The 22612-nt window shown below is 39.7% G+C and overlaps 2 protein-coding genes and 1 pseudogene across 3 annotated transcripts; 1 reads left to right on the top strand and 2 right to left on the bottom strand.

Annotated features, from left to right (window-relative positions):
* Positions 1–544: 544 nt before the first annotated feature.
* LOC119887596 lies at positions 545–4081 on the top strand (the record flags this gene model as incomplete). The annotated part of the gene is given in 4 exon segments (XM_038698320.1): positions 545–615; positions 850–934; positions 1029–1109; positions 2069–4081. Coding segments are annotated over 4 exon segments (326 nt in total), but the record flags the coding sequence as incomplete, so codon positions are not given.
* Positions 3483–13091, bottom strand: LOC119887595 (NAD-capped RNA hydrolase NUDT12-like). 2 transcript variants are annotated; one of them, XM_038698318.1, is made up of 9 exons: positions 12985–13045; positions 10472–10539; positions 10090–10304; positions 9194–9497; positions 7500–7776; positions 7201–7368; positions 6447–6560; positions 5951–6150; positions 3483–4498 (listed from the first exon to the last, which is right to left on the bottom strand). In XM_038698318.1, exons 2-9 carry the CDS (start codon positions 10490–10492, stop codon positions 4388–4390), a joined length of 1410 nt encoding a protein of 469 aa, XP_038554246.1. In that variant the 5' UTR covers positions 10493–10539; positions 12985–13045; the 3' UTR covers positions 3483–4387. The 2 variants fall into 2 exon arrangements, with proteins under 2 accessions (XP_038554246.1, XP_038554247.1); XM_038698319.1 differs by lacking the exon at positions 10472–10539 and having other exon boundaries at positions 12985–13091.
* A 2018-nt stretch (positions 13092–15109) lies between these two features.
* LOC119887597 lies at positions 15110–22026 on the bottom strand (annotated as a pseudogene).
* Positions 22027–22612: the final 586 nt, after the last annotated feature.

Raw genomic sequence — 22612 nt, forward strand, 5'->3', positions numbered from 1 at the left:
GCTGCTGAAGAAAGACACCGAGAGACTAACAGGTTAATAGTTTTTCCTTCTGAAACGGGTCACAGCATCAGTCTCTGGAGTCACTCTTCAGTTTAAGTCTCAGTATAATGACAGATTTTAACTCCTAGCTAATTTTTATGTCACCACTCTGTTACAATAGGAATAAATGCAAAAGAAAAAAAAAAAGCATTTTCAAAAATAGTTTATTTTTTTAGTTTTTTATATGATATTTTTAATACAAGTTTCTTGATAAAACATACCTATTTTTTAAATTAAAAAGTGATGATTTGGACTGTAAAGAGTGATTAAGATATGTAAAAGTATTACTCATTGCGGTTAGAAAGCGGAAAGAAATCTGTTGGTTCATTATTTTGAAACTTGTGCAGCACATTTTGTCCAAACTTCTGCCTTCTGCATCAGACTGAATGTAAGTGACATTTCGAGTTGGTTTTTACAATCTACCTGTAATGCAGAGAACGCTCTCTCTTCCACAGCTCTGTCTTTTGGCCAGACCACAGCAGCACAACTCCTCAACCTGAAACCCACACTGAGTATGCTCTTCTGCTATTGGCTGATAATGTTTCCAGAAACATCATCTTTGTGAGACACATTTTGGTGAGTTTAACTGTTGAACTATTGGATATTAAAGAAGAATTAGGACAAGCCAGGGGGATCTTGAGTTTAGGTTTTCTTGCTTTGTGAGAGTTTTTTTTCTATAATGCTTATAAGCATGATTAAATTGACATCTAAGATGGAAACCTGGAAAATTTATCTTGGATAATGAATTAAATAGAATAATCTATCTAACTAGAATTGAAGGGAACTAACATGGATATTTTTCCATTTCAGATGAGGTACCAGTGGTGGCCACAGCGACTCCTCTGCTGCTGCTGGCTGTTACTGTGTTTGTCATCTCCATCCTGTCCAGGACTGTGTGAGTCAACACCACACACACCACACAAAACTCAATTAAACAAAAAGATCCAGCTGTTCAATTAAAATTAATCTATAATACAATTACTGTTTAGGTACAAGTCATACTTCTTCCCGCTCATCTCCAACCCTCGAGCAGTACAACAGGCAAGTGGCTGATGGACCCAAACCACCAGGTGAATTTGGTTTTCTTAAACCGGGTTGTTACTGTTTGCTCCTGTTTTATCACAGGTCATCTGGGACTCTGCTAGACTCAGCTCTACAGCCGAATCCAACTGGGTCACTTTCAGTTCAGTCTGCTTTCAAGACTAACAATCCCCGTTTTTTCCCCCGCGCAGTTTTCTGAAAATTAGTCTCAGTATCTTGAAACAAGAGGATACGCAGATAAATTTCTTTGTTACAGTAAGTTTATATTTGAAAACATTAAATAATCTCATCTGATTGGCAGATAATGTCACAGTTAGTGTGTGGAGAGGCAGGTTGGAGGACCCAAATGTAGGACACACGGCTGGCAGGTATAGTTGAAAGATTTATTTAAACAAACCAAAGGCGAACGCACTTACAAGCAGTGGCTGAGTCCAAAGAAGAATCCACAAGGGCAAGGGAAAACACAAAATCCAAAGATATAGAACTAAAACCCAGACTCCCCAAAAAGACACACAGACAGGATCATGACAGATAAACACAGTGGATTATTAGCGGAGTAGTTTTTACAGCATGAAACTTTGAGTCGTCTAAAATTTATCTGTTCAATAACAATTTCCTTTGTCGAGTTAAATCAAATATTTAACTTGATTTAAGACAGTTATTTCTTTAGAATTACAGTATGACAGATTTTTGGTTCCATCCCTGTAACCAGACTTTATTTAACTCTTAATTTTCATGACATTTAGAAGTGAATTAGGTAAGTTTGTTCCAATTCTTCACTGAAGCTGAAAAAAATTCACAGACAGATCTGGTGTCTTCATCTTTAGTCCATTACATCTCAAATGAAGTACTCTGTTTTGAGCAGTATAATAGTCAGAAGTTTTAGTTTATCCTGCCATAAATCTAATCTTTTTTTATATCAGCAACACTTTAAATCCATTAACTCCCCCTACCTGATTGAAATCGAGTCCATTATTCCCTTCAACAGAAAACTGCAGAGAGAAACATCCTGAACATAGAGGACTTCCAGGTGGCGGACATACTCGGGGAGAGAAGCCCTATCATTGTCCGTCCTAACTTCCAGCCCTCCTCAGAAGAGGACCTACATGAAGACACCTCTGTGCTGCTGATCAGTCACCTCATCGTCAGACTGTCGACCCTCGAACTGGACACAGAGTATGTCTCTGACGCTCCAATAACCACAGAGCATCAACTAGCTTGTGCCCAGTCCTCCTGTCACCCTGACTACACAGTGAACTGCTGTCATCCTGACACAGTTTTCATATCTGAGGAGAGCCGAGAGGCTGACGCTGCTCTGCTGCATCAGACACATGAAGCTAACAGCTGGTTTCCACAGAAAGAGAGCAGACAGGCTGACTTTTCAGAGACGTCCCATCAGAAATTAACTGCTGTAAATGCTGTTTTCGTGAACTCACGGCTAACACAAAGTCGCTGTGCTTGTCAGATGACCTGTGAGGCAGAATATGAAGTAAACTCTTCCTTTCTGGGGAAAAAAGATGTTGAAACAGTGAGTGGACAGAACAACTGTTCTTATCTGATCTGCGAGCCTACTTATGTAGCAAACAGTTTGTTTACTGAAAAACCTGCAGACAGAACCACCAACTTCAGTACTCCATGCTCGGTCAATTGCACAGATGGAAAAATAAGAAGAGGCTACAGCCCAACCTGTGACTCTTTCAGACAGGATGAGATGAGTAAAAACAACAATTGTGTGAGGTAGTATGCAGAACGAAGAGTAACACATAATCCTACAAAGTAGCTAATTAGAATGCAACAGACTGTGAATGTGAATCATCACAATATTGAGTTTCTTCTGGTATCCTTGTCCTCTTGATTTTTCACTCAAGTACGATCAAAGAACAGAGTTACAAAACTCTGCAAATTCATCGTCAGGAAAATACACAAAATAAACTTCCACCATTCTTCTTTACAGCAAAACTGTTGCTGCAAATGCATTAAACATGTTGTGGGCATCAGTGTATTTGGTGGTATAGTTCAGTAAGTTGAACTTTAGCCACAAAAGCTGGTTTTAGTGTGAAAGTGCTCAGTTTGCTTGTTAGCCACTATTGCCAGTGTTAACATTTTCAATGTTTTCCAGGAAACATTTAGCACTTTATCACGCTAACGTTAGCATAATAACCCATAAAATGAATGTTAGCTTGATAGCATGGTTATTATTATTTTACCATGGTCTATCAGTCCAAGACACAGGTGACCAAAACATTCCTGGATTCTGACAAGGACTTTTGTTGCATGACAGCACATACAAGGGGGGGAAAACATGCATACAGTTGTGTTGCCATACTAATGTTTACCATGTTAACATCCTTACTTTTACAACAGTGACATGTTAGACAAAATCTGCCACAGACAATGAGAAGTACTTATATTAAGCAATTTAATATTTCCTGTTCATTTCAGTTTATGGAAAGGTTGTACATCAGCGTCAATGATCAGCCATTTTGCTGTTTTGACTTTGGTGTAGTGAAATTGTACAGGCATCATCCTGTCAACCCTCTCAAAGAGTACGGTCTAGAACTGCTCTACATGATAACTGCAGTGAGATAACTTCTGTTATGAATTGGCACCATATAAATAAAATTTAATCCATTACCGCATAGATTAGCAGAAAATCTGTTTTGCTCTTATAATCAATTAATGAATCTTCTTAGCTAAGTGTACTGTATTAGACTACACTTCATAAATACAGATGGCTGACATTTGATTTGAGAAAGAAATCCATCCGACAAAGCTGATGCCTGAAACTCTTTCCTGAAAAAGTTTGTCTAATTGTAAAAATGTCATCATGCTTCAACATCAAAATAGTTTCTTTTGTTACTGTATAATAGAAGGTTTATTCTTTAAATGTCTGTGGTGTTATAATTTATCTGAACTCTGGAAATGTAGCCACGGTCCACTTGGCTCATAGAACTGTTTCTGTTAATAGCTGAGTGATGTAAATACAGCTTGCAGATATTAAGCTTTCTGCATTTGTCTGGTCTCTAACAGTATGTACTTTCTCCATTTCTTCCTAACCTTTACTTGTCTGTTATTAGATCCATCGTCACACAGCAAGTTCCCAAGTGTAAAATTAAACCTGAGATCTGAACTGACACAAGCACTGCACTGAAATGATTTGGATACAACCTGAAGAATCTGGTGATTCCCTTGACTGGCAGCTAGTTTGTTGTAATAAAGCAGTAACAGTTCAGACAGCTGCTGCTATTTTTTTTTTTTTTAGGCAGACCTCCATACTGTCTGCCTAAGCTGGCTGGGAGGTCAAGTGTTAGAGATTAGAGGTCATGCTGACCCAGTGTCTGATCAGCTGGTGGGCGATGGTCTGTCTGGGAGGGACGGTGAAGGCCGGAGAGGCTCCTCTGAGCAAGGACTCAATTGCCTAAACAAAACAAAGAAAAGTTTGATCTATCTCTCTGTAACACTGAGACCGCGTCCACACTGAACACCAGTGCTTTTCGGTTGTTTTTGTTAAGATGTGGTCCGCACTGATTTGTTTCATGAAAAAGCAGCACACTTGTTAATTGTAAACCTCCGTTCTGTCCCTCTTGCTCTCCATCATCACTTTAACTGTGCTTTAATACAGACATATTTAATGCTCTGTTGCTTGTTGTTTTTCTGTGCTTTGATTGTGAGTCATAAATACTGTGATCAGTAACTCCCGCTGTTGATAAAATCACTAGATCACGCTCACAAAGTCCAGCTATCTTGACATGCGAGACCACACATAAAGTCAGAGATGACTTTACTCACTTTTCGCATTTTAAAACGCCGCCTTACTGTGGATGCACAGCCCAGAGAGAAAGACATGCAATTCAAGCATAGGCAGTATATTAACAAAACCACCCCACAGATCTGAATGGAGAGCAGTGAAGCCAGTTTTGGACCAATAAAATACTACTACTGGGCTACTTTCTGTCGGCACCAGCGTCTACTGCGCATGATCGTGCAGCATAACCGTGGTTTAATGACGTAGAGCAACGGCAGAAACACCATAATTCTGGTAGCTGCACCAACAAAAAGCCACCTACAAGGCTCACCTGCCAAACACCAACGCAGCGTCACTGATGGCCAAATATTTTTTGTTTTTTAGATTCACAGAGTTTATAATCTAAGCAATACAGTTACATCTCTCATGTGCGACAGGATGTTTCCAGGGTTTTGATGTAATTTTTGTGCCTACATGGAACCGTCCGTGCCGGCTTTGGTCGGCTTCACTGTTCCAACTGTGGCTTACCCCCTTAATTTTCAGATTTAGCAAGCAGTGTGGACACACTCTGCAGTTCTGTAGATACATGTTAAAAACGTACAATATGTGCAAATACTATGCTAAGTGTAAAAGGATTAATGTAATGTCATGTAATGTAATAAGAATTGAAAAGCAAAACCAATTCAGTTTCAACTTTCCCAAAACCTTTTTTAATATACACACATTTAGCTATGCTCAATTAATTCTCTGTAATTTAGATTTTTTTTCTTACATAACTTAATTTTATCATTCATTTTGCATAAAACTTTTATTTTATGTGACCATTACAAATTATAATTTTAATTTTGAACTTAAAATACAACATGTATGTATAACACCAATATGTTTATTTATGCTATTGTAGTATATTTAATACATATATTTTTTTTATTATTAGCATCATCATCATCCTCATCATCCTCATCATCATCATCATTTTTATTTATATTATCATTATTACAGCCTTTAGTGTTATATATCACACTAAAATTATTATTCTAATGGTTGTATTCAGTAGTAGTGGTAGTGCTACTATTATTAATGTCATTATTATACTGGTATCGGTCATATCGCTTATCTTTGTACCTGTTGCCGTGGGAACCACCGGGCTTCCTCGATCTCATTCTCATCCACTTTGATGTCGGTCGATATGGCGACAGCAAGGCAGCCAATCATGAGGTTGGAGGGCATCGGCCAGGGCTGGCAGGAGACATATTGGACCGGTCCGACCTTCACACCACTCTCCTCCTCCACCTCCCTCCTCACCGCCTCCTCGATCGTCTCCCCTGCAGGGACACACAAGGGGAGGAGGTCAGTGTGTATGTGTGTGTGTGAGTGTGTGTGTGTGTGAGAGACCTCTTTCTCTATGTTCATCACACTGTAGGGAGATAAACCTGTTCACACACTCACTTCCCATTGAGGGAGAAAAAGCTTATAAGTAATAGATTTTATGGTTAACACTTGGTTTGTGGTTAAGGTTGGGCACTGGTTTGGGTTGAGGCATGTAGAAGTCATGGTTAAAGTCAGTCTCAGGTAATTAATATGAGTCAATGCAATGTGTTTGTTTATGTGTGTTAATTACCAGGCTCTATGAATCCAGCCAGACAAGAGAACATGCCGACTGGGAAGATCTTCTTCCTTCCCAATAAACACTGGTTTCCATCAGGGTGGATCACCAGCATGATGACCACTGGGTCTGAAAACACACATACAGACAAACAAGAGAAGAACTGCACTTACAGTATATCAAACAAAAAGAAAAAATTTTTTTATATATATATATATATATATTATATATATATATATATATATATATATATTATATATATATATATATATATATATATATATATAGATATATATATATATATATATATATATATATATATATATATACACACCAGTTATTTTCTCAGTTAATAATTAATAGACTTGTCTGTAAAATGTCACCCCTTTACAAGAGTAAAAATATTTAAACCACTTGTTTTGTCTGACCAAAACTCAAAAGGTTCTCACTTTATTATCATAGAAATAGAAGACTAGCAAATGTTCTTATTTGAGCTCAAGCTTCTGTAATTTCAGCTTATAAAAACAACTACTCGGTTAATGGACTAATTGTTTCCACTCCATTTTGGTATAAACTGGACTCCCATGTCATCAGCTCCCATCTTTGTAAAAGACTGTCACAAAAAATAAATGCATATGTCCACTGACTTTAAATGTGTACATTCATAGGGGATGTTGTATTTTGAATACTGATAAACTGCAGGCTTACAGACTCAGTATAATTAGCTTTATCAAGAGCAGATAGGTGAGGTGTTGGTGGAGCTTCGTACCAACTCGTGGATAACAGGTGTTGTGAACCCCCTTCAGGCTCCGGCAGTCGGAGTTCAGACAGCTCCTCTTGTATCCTCCCTCCTCCAGTTTGGTGCTGCTACCACATGTTGGACAGAAGCTGTGACGGCTGTGCCAGGACAACACCGATCGAGCCTGAGCCACAATTCCTGCAGGATGATGACAGGGAACAAAGATTAGCTAGTTTGTTGACTTCAGCTTATTTAATCAAAAGCGCGAGTCATATAAAATCATTTTAATTGAGACCAGATGCCTGTAAAAGATACTGCTTCTTCCTCACCGGCCTCTTCCTCACTGAATTTCAGCAGGTCTCTGTTGGGCATCTTTGGGAAGGAGCAGTTCTTTTCTCTGCAGCGTTTAAAAAGTTCAGCAGCGTCTTCATCTGTGCCTATGGCAAACCAGGCAGGAGGCTCCAGGACACCCTCCACTGTCTGAGAGGAGTTGGAAGAGGAGGGTTTTTTCCTCTTCTCCACTCCAAGGAAAATGAGCACAGTCGCAGGTTTCTGGAGAAGGTCTTTAACTGCCTCATATCTGAACCGACACAGCTTAGTCTCAACCTGTAAGAGTTGGAATAACAAATTCATTCATTCACAAAAAATTCAATAACATCTTGAATCTTTGATGTGAAAAAGTCAGACTGACCAACAATGTCACTTTTACTAGCTGTTGGCCGCACATGAAAAGCATATCTGCATATTTCTGTATTTAGTTTCCTTTTCAATCAGGTGGTGACTTTCAATTTTCCAGGATTTCGACAGGTGGCAACAATTACATGAATCTTCTTTGCGTGTCAAATGAGCTCTCTGAGCATCACAGCTGCCTCTGGTTCCTGACTGAAAACCCAACACACAGAGTTTACGCGTGTTACATAGTGATGCAGATAGGTTACGGAACTAAAGGCTGGACTACAAACGAGCGGTTTTTAGGCAGTTCAGAGTAGTGTTTTCTGTGGGAGATGGTAACTCCCTTTGGGGTGGACTTTGGACTTTTTCACTTTGCAAACCAAATAAGATATAACACAGTAAAGGAAAGGTAAAAAGCCAAAAAGCATAATATGACCTCTATAAATAAGGACTAGTACAGACCTCTCCAAGGCATTTGATACAACTTATGCTACCATTATCTTACATAGACTTTAGTAGAAAATTGGATTTGGCTCTTTTTTATATGTTATGATTACAAGCCTACTTTTTTACGCAGATGATATGATACTTGCCACTTTTTAAGCTCATATTAAATCCACCTGAATTTGCATATTCATATAGGGCAAAAACAAACAGTTACAATGACTCTACAAGGTGTTCCCATTGAAAAAGTGTTAAAATATTTATTTTTGAAGCTTCATTCTTGTTATTATGTTATAATCACACATACCACATCTTCAGAGCTTAAAGCTTGTATGTTTTAGCTATAATTGTTGAAATTCTCTTTACATCCCGACAGCAATCAACAAATCAAATGCTCTGATACAAATTCCAGTATCTGTGGCCTCCCTGCCTGCGTGCACGCTGCCTGTGCACTCACTGTGCATGAACATGTGTTGGTGGAGTGGCTTTAGAGGGAGGCCTGATGGGAGGGGCTGGGATTTTATTTGGTTGGATAGCTGTCTCATGCTAGTTCTCCAACGTTGCCTCAGGTCTAAGTCCTTAGGCATCCTATTTATCCCTTTTAACTTGAATGATGCCTTCTGTATCCCGTTGCTCTTGAAAAGGTTGTCTGACCATCTCCAAATATTGGGCGAATTTACTTGGTCCCTTTTCATTTACACAAATTACCATTTCAGGTGCAGAGAATCAGCTTTAATGTTGATAATATTCTGCTTGAAGCTTCTGTGTTGCTAATAACACGAGACTTAAACTTAATAAACACATTGTGATTGTTTTAAGATGTGTACAGCAGAATGGTCTGAAATCTAATTTCCAAACATACTGGTTCAAAGAAAAATATCAGGAACATTTGCCCTCACCCACGTACCTTTGCATCGTCATCCTCCTGAGAGCTGTTGACCATGGGGTTGAGGTTGGAGAACAGGAGGTAGACTGTATTTGGGTCGCTCTGTTTTTCCTCCAACCAAACCTTGTCCGTCCTCTTCCCACTCAGCCGGTCTAGCGTCTCTCTGCTGAAGTAGTTCTCCTGCTGGTTGAGATCAGAGCCCAGCAGGACTCGCTGGCAACTGTCGTCTGTCCGTCCCAGCAGGTCGGAGATGTGCCGGTGGCCCCAGAACTTGGCGATATCGTAAGCGGTCTGGGACGAACTGTTCACTGAGAACTTGTCACAGCTTGAAGATGGAAAACAGAGAAAAGAGTTCAGGAGAAGCAACCTAGTCCATCTATCCAAGGGTAGGAAGTGGGGGGAACACGATTCTATTGACTGCTATTTATTTACATTTATATTAATCTAGCAAATGAAACAAAATTATAATTATATTGGTCAAACCAAACATTTAGAAATGTGGCTTGAAATTCTTTTATTAATGCACTAACCCTCATTGTTTTTTTAAATATACATATTGTTTATTTGTCAGCTTGTTTTGGAGTTATTGTGCTGGTAGGGATACAACAACGGTCATAGAAAGAACAAAACGCAGCTGCTTTGTTGTTCCATTTTGTTTTAAAACAGAAAAACAAAAACAGATTTGTTTTTTTGTTTTCCGTTTATCTGTTTTTCCGTTTTGGTTTTGAAACAAAATAATCAAAGAACAAACCCTATATGGATTTATCAAACACTTAAAACAAGGTTGATTTTAAAGTTTTCAAACTTTTCACAGGCACCTTTCACACCTATAAAGGTTATACTCAAAATATCATTATAATTGTAGTATTGCTTTCATTTTTTCTCTTTTGTATTGTCTTCATTTCATCTCTCTGTACCCATGGGACAGCAGGGCCTCCACCACATAGTAGTGTCCGTTGCGAGCAGCGAGCATCAGCGCCGTCCAGCCGCTATTTCCTGTCTGGTTGATGAGCGAGGGGACATGGGACAACAGCGTGGACACCTGGGCCAGGTCTCCTCTGGCTGCAGCATCCAGAAACTTCTCCACCATCTCCTCCTTCGCACTCAGCTGGAGGCTCGTCATTCTGGCTGCCTTGATAACGAAAATGATATGTTTAGGAAGAAGCATTTTGAGATGAGATAGTTGAAATAAAAAGTTTGTGCGCATTATATTCAGTTATTCTAATGTTTAAACCTATAGTGTGTAGGATTTTAAAATGTATGTGTTCCATCTCATTAAATAAGCAGGACCTTAGTTACCATGGAGGACACTGAGGCCATATCCTCTGCATGTTGACGTTTTTACCAACATTGGTGGAGTTCATAATCTAGTATTAAAAAAATACAACATTTATTGGCTGGTTCCAGTATTTTTTAAACTTGTGGAATATAACTGGAGTAGATTCACTCAACTACTGTAAGAAGTACAAATTCAAGGTAGGCTACTTCTACTTTACTTGAGTTTTTCCATTATATGCAACTGATCTTATAGATTATGATGCATTGCTGTAGAATAAGCTGTGTAGTTAAAATTAGATCAACCTTTAACATTGAAAATGCAACATATACACTGCTCAAAAAAATGGGAACACTTAAACAGCACAATGTAACTCCAAGTCAATCACACTCCTGTGAAACCAAACTGTCCACTTAGGAAGCAACACTGACTGACAATCAATTTCACATGCTGTGTGCAAATGGAAAAGACAACAGGTGGAAATTATAGGCGATTAGCAAGACACCCCCAATAAAGAGTGGTTCTGCAGGTGGTGACCACAGACCACTTCTCAGCTCCTATGCTTCCTGGCTGATGTTTTGGTCACTTTTGAATGCTGGCAGTGCTTTCACTCTAGTGGTAGCATGAGACGGAGTCTACAACCCACACAAGTGGCTCAGGTAGTGCAGCTCATCCAGGATGGCACATCAATGCGAGCTGTGGCAAGAAGGTTTGCTGTGTCTGTCAGCGTAGTGTCCAGAGCATGGAGGCGCTACCAGGAGACAGGCCAGTACATCAGGAGACGTGGAGGAGGCTGTAGGAGGACAACAACCCAGCAGCAGGACCGCTACCTCCGCCTTTGTGCAAGGAGGAGCAGGAGGAGCAAGAGGAGCACTGCCAGAGCCCTGCAAAATGACCTCCAGCAGGCCACAAATGTGCATGTGTCTGCTCAACGGTCAGAAACAGACTCCATGAGGGTGGTATGAGGGCCCAACGTCCACAGGTGGGGGTTGTGCTTACAGCCCAACACCGTGGAGGATGTTTGGCATTTGCCAGAGAACACCAAGATTGGCAAATTCGCCACTGGCGCCCTGTGCTCTTCACAGGTTCACACTGAGCACATGTGACAGACGTGACAGAGTCTGGAGACGCCGTGGAGAACGTTCTGCTGCCTGCAACATCCTCCAGCATGACCGGTTTGGCGGTGGGTCAGTAATGGTGTGGGTGGCATTTCTTTGGGGGGACGCACAGCCCTCCATGTGCTCGCCAGAGGTAGCCTGACCGCCATTAGGTACCGAGATGAGATCCTCAGACCCCTTGTGAGACCATATGCTGGTGCGGTTGGCCCTCGGTTCCTCCTAATGCAAGACAATGCTAGACCTCATGTGTTGGCGGATGCTTTAGTCCAGGTCTGGGAGGAGATCCCTCAGGAGACCATCCGCCACCTCATCAGGAGCATGCCCAGGCGTTGTAGGGAGGTCATACAGGCACATGGAGGCCACACACTACTGAGCCTCATTTTGACTTGTTTTAAGGACATTACATCAAAGTTGGATCGGCCTGTAGTGTGGTTTTCCACTTTGATTTTGAGTGTGACTCCAAATCCAGACCTCCATGGGTTGATAAATTTGATTTCCATTGATAATTTGTGTGATTTTGTTGTCAGCACATTAAACTATGTAAAGAAAGGAGTATTTAATGAGATTATTTCATTCAGTCAGATCTAGGATGTGTTATTTTAGTGTTCCCTTTTTCTTTTTTTTTTGAGAAGTGTACATTAATGGAGCATTATAGTAATCCAGAAACATTAGATGAAGTGAAATATTCCATGAGTAGGCCTACTTTTACTTTTGATACTTTAATTACCAATAATACTTACATACATTTACTTAAGTAAGGTTATGAATGCAGGACTTTTACTTGTAAGGGAGTATTTTCAGTGTTGTATTAGTAACTTGAAATAGGTAAAGGATCTGAATACCTGGCTACAGCAGGGTGAATGAATCACCATGCTGCCATTTTTTTTTTCTTGGTGAAGAAACATTATCCACACATGTCCAACTCACTCATTACTGTGTGGTTTAAATTAAAAAACACTGGACTGTGTCTTTGTATATTTCTCCCGGGGGGTCCTCCCTCCTATTGGTGTAAAAAGCTGTTAATCAATCTTTGGTTACGCCAGTCAAATCACGTCATAAATGCGTCATCAAACGCAGCACGAGTCGTGTTGGGTCCCATTGCATGCCATACTGATTTTATCCCCGGTGATGTGTTTACTGTCAGTATAGCAGGTAAATCAGCTTGGCTGATACAATCCTATGAGGTCTGTAATGATACGATGCGTTCACCTGTCGCACTTGGATATTAAACTGACATCAGATGCAGGGTGTACTAACTGCTAACAACAATAAACTGAAAGGACTAACTATTAAATAGCTTTCAGGCTTGTGAAGCAGCTCTCTGGTCCTGTCACTGTCAGCTGAACCGTTTATTCTGCGACCACATCAGAACATTTACGTTTAGTTACAGGTGAAATACCATAAAAGTCTCGCCTTACCTTCAGCTCCGTGCAGATTGGCCTCTGTCCGGGAAGCAGTTTGCCTGTTGTGTTGCGTAAAAAGGGGGCGAGCTGCGTTCAAGAGCAACAGCCACAGAGAACCCAACACATGTTGTACGTTTCTTGATTCACTCTTTACTTTTAGTCGTGCATGTTTTATTTGAGAACAAGTTAAACTCCCTCCCATTAGGCTACATTTAAAAGAAACAAACAAAAACCAACAATGACATAATATTGATCCAGTATATTTCACACCAACAGCGTGAAGTGTAAATATCAGATACAAAGCAAAAGAAGAAGAGTCAATAATTCACATATTGACTGAGTAAATTAATTAATGCTGCAGTTATGAGATTATTTAAGTGACAGACATTTTTACTAACTTTGATTAAGATTGTAATACCCCCACTCCAAAAGAAAGACAAGATGCATGCAATTATATTGTTAGTCAAATTCTATACAAAGTGAAAAGTCTCAAACCCAAATTTCTGAGATTTTTTGTTTGAATGGACTGATTCCTCACATACTCATTTACTTGTTGTGTTATTCCATTTTACTTTATTATTCTTTTTTATGTTCTTATTATTACCGTATAATCATTGCCTTGACTGTCAAGCTGCATGTCTGTCATCCATTTCTTGTTGTTAATACAGATGTTAAACGATTTGGAAGGGGGATTTTTCTAGGAGCCTTTGAATGCAGCATAAGTTGCAGTTTACACAGGCTTTGCAGCGCTTTTCTGCTGTCATGGCTGTTGTTGAACGCAGCTGCCACAGTCTCGTTTATTCTGTGTTCTCTTTATATACACGCTACAAACACTAATCAAAAACGTAGAACGGCTCTGGCAGTAAGATGATATTCTTTATCAAAGTGAGCAATGATTTTCAGTATCGCATTACGCCAGTGGTGAAAGTAGTAGGCCTACTCACACCTTTTACTTGGAAATACAAGTAAAAGTCTCGCATTCACATTTTTTATTTTAGTAAATGTACAAAAGTATAGTGAAGTTAAAGTAGGCTATGTAACATGGTGTTACAAGTAAAAGTATTCGTTATGCATAATAACCTGTTTTAGAATAATGCATATCACGGGTAATCTGGGCCACCTAAACTAAAGTGTGTTAACTGAGCTATTTTCCCCTATTTCCAGGGAAAACGCCTTAAATAATACTAAAATGAATCAGGAATAACTCATCAACCATTTGGCCTCGATAAATAATTGGTCACCTTTGATAGGTCAGAAGCTAAGGAATAGCCTACAAATCAACTGTAAATTAACCTATTTATTTTGCTATTAAATAGTAAATTTAGATGCAATAAAGGACAATATGACATTTTCATCCTCGCCTGGTATAAAATGTGTATTCTAACAGCAATATGACCATCAAAACCATCATCAAACTCATTATAATGCAACTGAATATCTTCTAATACAATACAACTGTAACTGTAAATCTGAGGAAAAGAACTGATATACAACAGTTATGGCACAATTTTTCAAAAATATACCAGGCGAATGTCCATGTTTTGGCCATATTTACTGTTTATATGTTCACTTTTATTGGGAGTTTTCTTCACTATTTCTTCACTACTAAACACTATTTCTTCCAAGCAACCACGTTTCAAATGACATCAAGCTTCCAAAACTTTGAAATATTGATGAAAACAGTGAATACATTAGCATACATTCCCAGTAGCTAGCTAATGTGAGCTAGCCCTTCATCTTACCATGTAAGATACAGTATCTCTTCCACATTCACTTATATTCAGCGTTCTGTCATACATAAATTAAGGTGATTAAGGCTTTATTTCATGTTTTGTTGATCAGGTAACACTTCTCTACTTTCATACCTTTTCTTCAGGAAAAAGTCAAGAGAGATCAAATGATCCACAAATAATTACAAAAATCTGATAAGAAACAGACTAGACAGAAACGTGGTTTAGTTAATATTTTAATAAAATAATGTACAACATAATGTCGCCAGTGACTTGCTACTTGAAACCCAGTGAAAGAAACACCACTTAATAATCACAGGTCACCTAAAGACCAACAAACATTCTGAAATCCTGATTTCATCATTATAAATAAACATTAAAACATTAATATTTACTGTAGTTACTCTCATTCACGTAAACACACAGCAGCCAGGGAATATACAGCCTGTTATTGTCGCAGATTAATGAAACAGCCATCGTAATGTTGATTGGGTTGATTAATCTGTTAAGGAATCAAAAGAAATTTACTGAAATTAAGCCAAATGGAAAACACAGAATTAGACTTTAACACTTTTTCTTTTCGTTCCAGATCTGTGTCACAAAACACGATAATATTTTCTGTTGTTGGGCAGCCGCAGGCGGTGTAATACCTTAATAAATATACACAGAGACCAGTAGACAGAGTATGAGTGTGTGGACGCTGTACACTTGTGTGTTAGGAGTAGAAGGTGAGGACACTCTGTTGGTTCCCCCGGACCAGCAGCAGAGGTGGGAGGTCTTTGGACAGAGTTTCCAGCCAGCACATGTAGAGGGCGCTCGACACCGTACCCTTCCTGGCCAAAGGCATGCTCCTGTAGACAGACAGAGAGAGAGATGTATGTGCATACTGAGGAGAGAATAACAGTGCAGAAATACACTCTTTACAAACATTATATTTATCATTAGGTTATCTTTGTTTTTTGAAACCTAAATATTATGCTAGGAGTACTGATTCAAACCAGTTCACTGTGTCACTGTGCAGTGATGGAATATACATTTACTCCAGTATTACTTCTACTTTTACTTTACTACATCTGAAAGGGAAATATTGTAATTTACTTCACTTATCTGACAGCTTTAGTGACTTTTCAAATTAAGAGTTTTGCACACAAAAAACTTTATAAATATAGTTTTGTTTTAAACGAAACTACCCAACAAGTACAGCTGAAACGACAAGTTAAACGAGAGAAAAGAAACGGAAATGCATAGGAGGAAACGCGATGCTAGCAAGCTGGCCAATCACAGTACAATTACATTTTAATCAGCAATTAGTGAGTAAAATAAAACCCACAATGATAAACTAGTTAGTTAGTAATGGCATAAAGAGGAAAAACTATTGATGGTTTAATCAGGGAACACAAGTCTGAAGTTCTTACATGACGATGAGTTTTGCTGAGCTGGAGTGTTCCTTCAGCAGCTCATTCAGTCTGATCTGACGGTTGGTCTGAAACACACAGCACGGTGACATTAACCTTCCTGCGTTTAACACTTTCAACATGGCAGTGTGAATGGTCAGAGCTGATATGTTTGTAGTACAGTATGGACCTTGGCCCTGTACAGCTCCAGTTCGTTGTCAGTGATCCTCCAGGGTTCCTGGGCCTTCAGCCTCTCTGCGGCTTCCTGCTCCATGTCGTCTTCCTTCAGCCTGTACGGCTCGATCAGCTCCTTGAAACTCAGCTTACTGCAAAACCAGATGTCACTTACATTATCTGCTTTAACCCCTCCGCTGTAACTGTGCTGTAGCGCGCTCCTAATCAGCAGTCATTTCAAGGTTATAGTTGCATTTTAAACATTTTCAAACCACTTCATTTCATTTTCATTTTTAAAGTTGCTATGTGTAGAATTTGACATTGTTCAATGTTGACAACACCTTGTGGTTCGGTTCAAAGGATCTGAGATGCATTTTTTACACAACTGAGGCGGCTCCTGTTTGGTGAGTCCCAGCTGACATTGGGCGAAAGGCGGGGTACACCCTGGACAGGTCGCCAGTCCATCGCAGCCTTTTAGTGTATGTGTGCTAAATAATACATTCACAGGTGAATGTTGAGTGTCTTATAAATTTACTATGTTTTATGGTCAAGTTTGTGTTTGAATGAAAATCAATCACGATAAATTTAAGTGAACTATGGGATTGAGCTGAGGGAGACTCCACCAGAGTCATACTTGTGTTTCTTGGGTTTGGTGTTGATGTCTCCGAGGACGTGGATGTCAGAGAAGTCGATCCTGAACCTGCTGAGCAGCGTGGCCATCCTGACGGGACACACACACACACACACACACACATAGTGATAAACATACAGGATTGTAGAGACTAAAAACATGCAGGTTAGTTAGGATGAAAACTGTTTGTAGAGTAAATAAGATCAAAGCTCATACAACTCACACTCGACGGTCGTGGTCGATGCGGTTGATCTTCCCGCCGATGAAGACACGGATCCTGCAGTCGCCCCACTTGCTCCCATTGGTCAGCAGGAAGGGAATCAGCAGAGTCAGACCTGCAAACACAAACACTTTCTCACTTTAGATAGATAGATTCTTTATTGTCCTGTTCCAAGGACATTTGCTGTCACAGTCTGCACAGAGCTTCACGTAAATACACCACATTATAACTACTGAAGGACATCATACTATATCCACATTTATACACACATAACACACGACAGCTATTACTTTGCTGATAAAAAAGAATGTTAATTTGAATTTTATCTAAGAATCCAAATCTGCTTTATTTTCCTGTTCGAACACATTCAAAATTTGGTTTTAAGCTCTCAAAGTTACACACAGAACAATTTACAGGAAGGTAGAAACAGACATAAACATAGTACTATTATCTACATACAAGTAGGTGAAAATAGTTTTATGTGTACATATATGATGATGCACTTTATTATATTTTATTATTTAATCTCTATATCCAAGAATATCCAAATCTAAATAATCATCAGTCAGCAGTAAAGGTGTTTTGCTTTTGAGGAAGGTTCAGTGACACAGAAGAGACAGGAGCTGAATCTGTCATGTGACTGAAGAGAGATCAAATCTAATTTTAAATCAAGCCTTGTCCATTGTAAAACAGTCATATTCATGTGCCTTTGCCTTGTTGTTAGTTTTTTAACTGCTGAACACTGTACGGTATCTACAGACACTCAGATATACAGTATTAAGTTAGAAAGAAAATCAGAGACTTTGTTTCAAGATGGTCTAGAGCCAAGCTTTGCTGTGTAGCCCTCTTCAGTCTATTAACATAAAACTGACCTCCATCATCAAACAGCCACCAGACATCTATGGTTCCCTTGCCCTGTTTCTTCTTAAACTGCTGGCTGGTCTCCAACAGACGCTGGTCGGTCAGACTCAGAGGAGATTTGGTCTCTGTAGCATATGACATCACATAATGGGAAATGACAAAAGGTAGCATTTAGAACCTCTGTTCTCTGTCTTCAAAGCTGCCTGATTAATATGTTGTCTACTGATTCAAGCTCAGCTAGCAGTTAGCCTCTGCTTTGTGTTAAACTAGGCTAAAGGCGCGCTGGGCTTATCTCTGGTATGAGTAAAACACATTTTTATCTTATAACACAGGACGGGAAGGCTTAAGAAGCAGGCGAGTGTTCACAGTGTGCCTTGATGACTAAACCTCCTTCTTCCTCTTTTCCTCCTTCACCTCTCATGATGAGCGGGCTGCTCTGGTTGCTGGTGGTTTTGGAAGGACAGGAATCCGAGTCTGAGTCTTTAGCCAGACTGACAGAAACCACCACCTCCTTGCTGCCAATTGGTGGCTTCTCGTGGGGCGACAGTAGCTCATCTACAGGGACAAACAGGGAGATAGATACAGTACATGCAGTAGGTGGATACACAGAAATACAGGAAAAGACAAATGTAAACCTTGTCCCTGGATGTGAGAGATATCCAGTCCATCCTGCAGCCTAAGGATCACTACCCCAAACTGCAGGTCAAAGGCGTCGCTGGAACATAGAACAGATAATTAAACTCAAAACGTCACTGCACAACAAAGTTTATAGATGGAATGTAAATGTATTTTCTAAGAAAGTGTCTTCCAATTTAGTCTGTGATAATTTAAGAATTCAAAATCTGAATTTGTTTTACACTACTTTTAGGGACGTTACAGTCAATTTTGTATTAACATACTTCAAGGTTTTTTGTTCTCCTTCATTTTGCATAATTTACTGTGCCCTCTTGATATTCTGAGTGTGCTGAAAGTCGAAACTTAATCGTTCAATCAGTCGAAACTTCTTCATGCTTGAATCTTCTGAGATTTTCAGTAAAAAACAGGGAAGCTACTAAACAACTAACTAAACATCTTTTTCAGTTTCAGTGGATTTACCATTAAGGCTTGAATCCGTGTGCTTGAATATGTGTTTTCTCAGAAACAAGTGACAGAAACAATCAAAGCGGGTCACATTGTTGTCAGCCACAGATGGAGTGGATATGCTAGGAGACAGTACAGCAGAACAGTGTCTGCAAACAGCGTCTTTCTCAGACACTTTAAAAAGTGTAAAGAAAAGTAAAAGTTTATTCAGCCTTTTGAATTACTAGGCCGAACACCGAAAGTGCTTTCTTTATTCTTTTCGGCCGATTAATTTCGGTTGCCAAATATTGGTGCATACCTATAACATTATGTGGCTCTTATTTTTAAATTATTACAAAACAAGCTTTTCAAATGTAACATGCAAAACACAGACAATTTAAAATGTTCAGTTAAATGATCATGCAAAATTGTACTTAAACTTTTTTCTCTTAAACATTTTTGGAGATCTTTGTTTTCTAAATAAACTTATACTTCCAAATTAAAAATGTAAATAAATTGGGTTTCCGAAACAAAAACATACTACATACATATGCACCAGAAACTGTTGGATAAACTGGTGTTAGGCAGGTGTTTCCGTTGCTGCTCTCCCTGTATAAGTTACTTGAGGTTGTCTTGCCCCAAGTTGTGTTTCACAGGCTAAACATACATTCTGGCAGACTTCTGAAGACACTCAAACATGGCACAAATCCCAGACTCAAAAAAGTGCTTTTGTAAAACGTTAGTAGCTCTTGTTAAAAGACTCGTCCTTACTGTATAGTTTGATATAAATCTCCACATCTCTCATGTCTGCATCACTCCAGTTGTTCTTGAAACCCATGACCAAAGTGTTGGGCTTCAGACGACCCAAACCGACAGCCTGAAGATCAGACAACAGAGATGTGACAAACTTCTAACAATGCATACAGAGAATAAGCAAGTTGCTTTAATAATGGAAGTTTGGTATGAAATAAAGCCAGACAGGGTTCATATTACCCCATTAAAACAAAAACAAAACAAACATAAGTAAGAAAAACAACACAATCAAATAATAATAGGGAACATAATGATTAAATAATGAGATGCACAGAAAATTAAGTAATTCTGACACTGAAAATAGGTTTGTAGTGGTAGCCTGTTGTCTGGGCCTTTCGTGTGGTTTGCATGTTCTCTCTGGGCTCCTGCTTTTTCCCACGGACTCCTGTCCTGCACAAAGACATGCGGGCTAGGTTAATTGATGACTCTAAATTGTCCTTAGGTGTGAGTGTGACTGGTTGTTTGTCTATGTGTGGCCCTGCGGTGGACTGGCGACCTGTCCAGGGTGTACCCTGCCTTTCGCCCAAGTCAACTGGGATACGCAGGATAAGCGTTTGATGGATGGATGGATGACACCGAAAATGAAATCTTCAGTGTTTAATATAAAGGAGGTGCGTGTATGCGAAGAAGTGTTAATATTCGGAAACAGGTCACAAAAGCAAACGTTTGGAGTCATTTAGTTCATGGATCATTGATGTCTCTGGTTTGAATTTCCAGAGCAGCTACATAAAACTGGAAAATGAAAGTGAAGAAGCACCAATGACTAAGTTAAGAACAGCATGGAAACCTGCTCTCACGCCCACATTGAAGTCATTTGAATAATTAATATCCTATGTACCTGACAGACAAATTCCAGAGGAAAAGACAGGTTTGTAGTTAAATTTCCAGCCAAACAGTCATACCTGCAGGAGGACTGGGCCCTGCCGCAGGTTTTCGGCAAAAACAGGAATGTAGAAGGCCCTGATCCGTTTTTTGTTAAGCCAACGCTGGCAGCGAGAGCGATCCTGGTACAACTCCTTAACGTTTGGCCGACGGGACACCTGGACCAGGAGAGAGACCCAGGCAATGATAAGACAAGACAATGGGTTGTTCGACTGTCCTAAGACGGGTGAGATGTTTCTGAAACATCACGTACCGTCCTGACGTGAGCGCAGACCATGAGGCCGACGTTCTTGGTGAAAGAATTAACCATTGAAGCAGAGCAGGGGCAGAGTTTGGATAGCCAGCAGCACCAACACTGCGGTCTGTAAACACGGAATTCATCACTTAGACACTTCTTAATTTTGTGTTTGACCAAAGTATCCTAATCACTAAATTCTGGTAACATTTATTTTTAAAAGGGAAAATTTGGCTGCTGCATTTACCAAAAAAGAATTCTAAAACTCTCCCAGGCTCATTTAATTATTCTACAGTATTGTTCCACTGTTAGTCACTACACACTGCTGGATTCTTTTATCTAAATAATCATTAAACAGCATCAATGAATACAGATTTAGCATTGCATAGCATAACAGCATAGCAGGTTCGAGTTGGTATAAAACCCCCAACAGTTGTCATGTCTGAAACAAGATTCTAACCTCGAACTCACCTGAAGTTTTTGACGTGGTCCTCGATGCAGTGAGGTTCAGACAGTGAGTCAGAGCCTGGTTGTAGATCAGGGCCTGAGTGGACGAACCCCAGTTCACATCTACAGGAAACGCACACACACACAGTAAGAGCAGTGTAGACAAGTGAACATTAGTGACATGGGGTGATGATGCTGAATGTCTATAAAGTGGAATAAAAAAGACAGGCATTACTCCGATTGAGTTATTAATCCCCTAAGAAGAGATCTTCCTGTTGACTTTAATACTGACTTTCTTGGCAGCCCCTCTAAGGCCATTAAGGAATGCATTTTTAGGGCACTTTGTTATTGGCTTCCACATTGATGGCACTTCATCCACTGCCTGAATTCAAGCAGAACAAGTGGTTGGTCTCTGATCTGTTTCTTGTTAGCAGTTGTAAAACACATGTGCTGTTTCTTACCAGGTTTCTTGTAGCTGACATAGATAGAAGCAAGGACATGAGCAGAGTGACCAGAGCTGCCCACCATTGATGACAAACATCACCACGCAGCACAGGATCGCCCCAGCAAGGGCACCCACTTGTTGTAGTACTTGAAGCTGGGACGCCACCCTTTGTTGAGAGACGAAATGAAACAAAAGCCAAGCAGCAGGACGGCAAAACATCACAACGCAAATATTAACAGACCCCATACGAGCACAAATGTTTAACAACGCATTGCTATTTTTAATAACCAGTTTTACAACAGGTCTGTTATGCTTTTTGGCTTTTTCCCTCTCCTTTGTTGAGTTATATTCTTTTTTGTACATGTATAGGTTTTGCAAAGTGAAAAAGTCCTCGATTGTAGTCCTTCCTTTTCTTCCTCATCTTGGTCATTATGTACACCCCCAAAAACATGGTTGGAGAAACACACTGAGCTGCAGCACACACAGTGACAAGGCATCCGCTTGCTGCCTCCCCTCACCAACACCCTCCCTACCAAAACATACCCTCCAGACAGTGAATGGTAAGTTGTAACAGTGATTTAGAGACACGATAAATGTTACTATGAAAGATAAATTTGTTTAATTCAGTTAATAACTCCACTCGAAACATCTAGGTCGAAGCTAGTTCGAGAGCATGGCCGACAGCTGAACTGAAGCCGTGGCTAATGCTGAAACAGCTTTGTTTGGATCACTCTATCTTGCTTGTCAGGACC

This window comes from Micropterus salmoides, unplaced genomic scaffold (genome assembly GCF_014851395.1).
Source record: "Micropterus salmoides isolate LMB-PRFRI ecotype aquatic unplaced genomic scaffold, ASM1485139v1 Ms_hic_scaffold_4243, whole genome shotgun sequence".
Taxonomy (NCBI): domain Eukaryota; kingdom Metazoa; phylum Chordata; class Actinopteri; order Centrarchiformes; family Centrarchidae; genus Micropterus; species Micropterus salmoides.

Excerpts from the sequence above, each read along its gene's own strand:
- LOC119887595 (XM_038698318.1), bottom strand. The coding sequence starts at position 10,492 with ATGGCCTCAGTGTCCTCCATG. Across the intron at positions 9,498-10,089 it reads GAGGCCCTGCTGTCCCATGG|CTGTGACAAGTTCTCAGTGA; the intron begins GTACAGAGAGAT and ends TCCATCTTCAAG. Across the intron at positions 4,499-5,950 it reads GGTGGTTCCCACGGCAACAG|GCAATTGAGTCCTTGCTCAG; the intron begins GTACAAAGATAA and ends TGTTTTGTTTAG.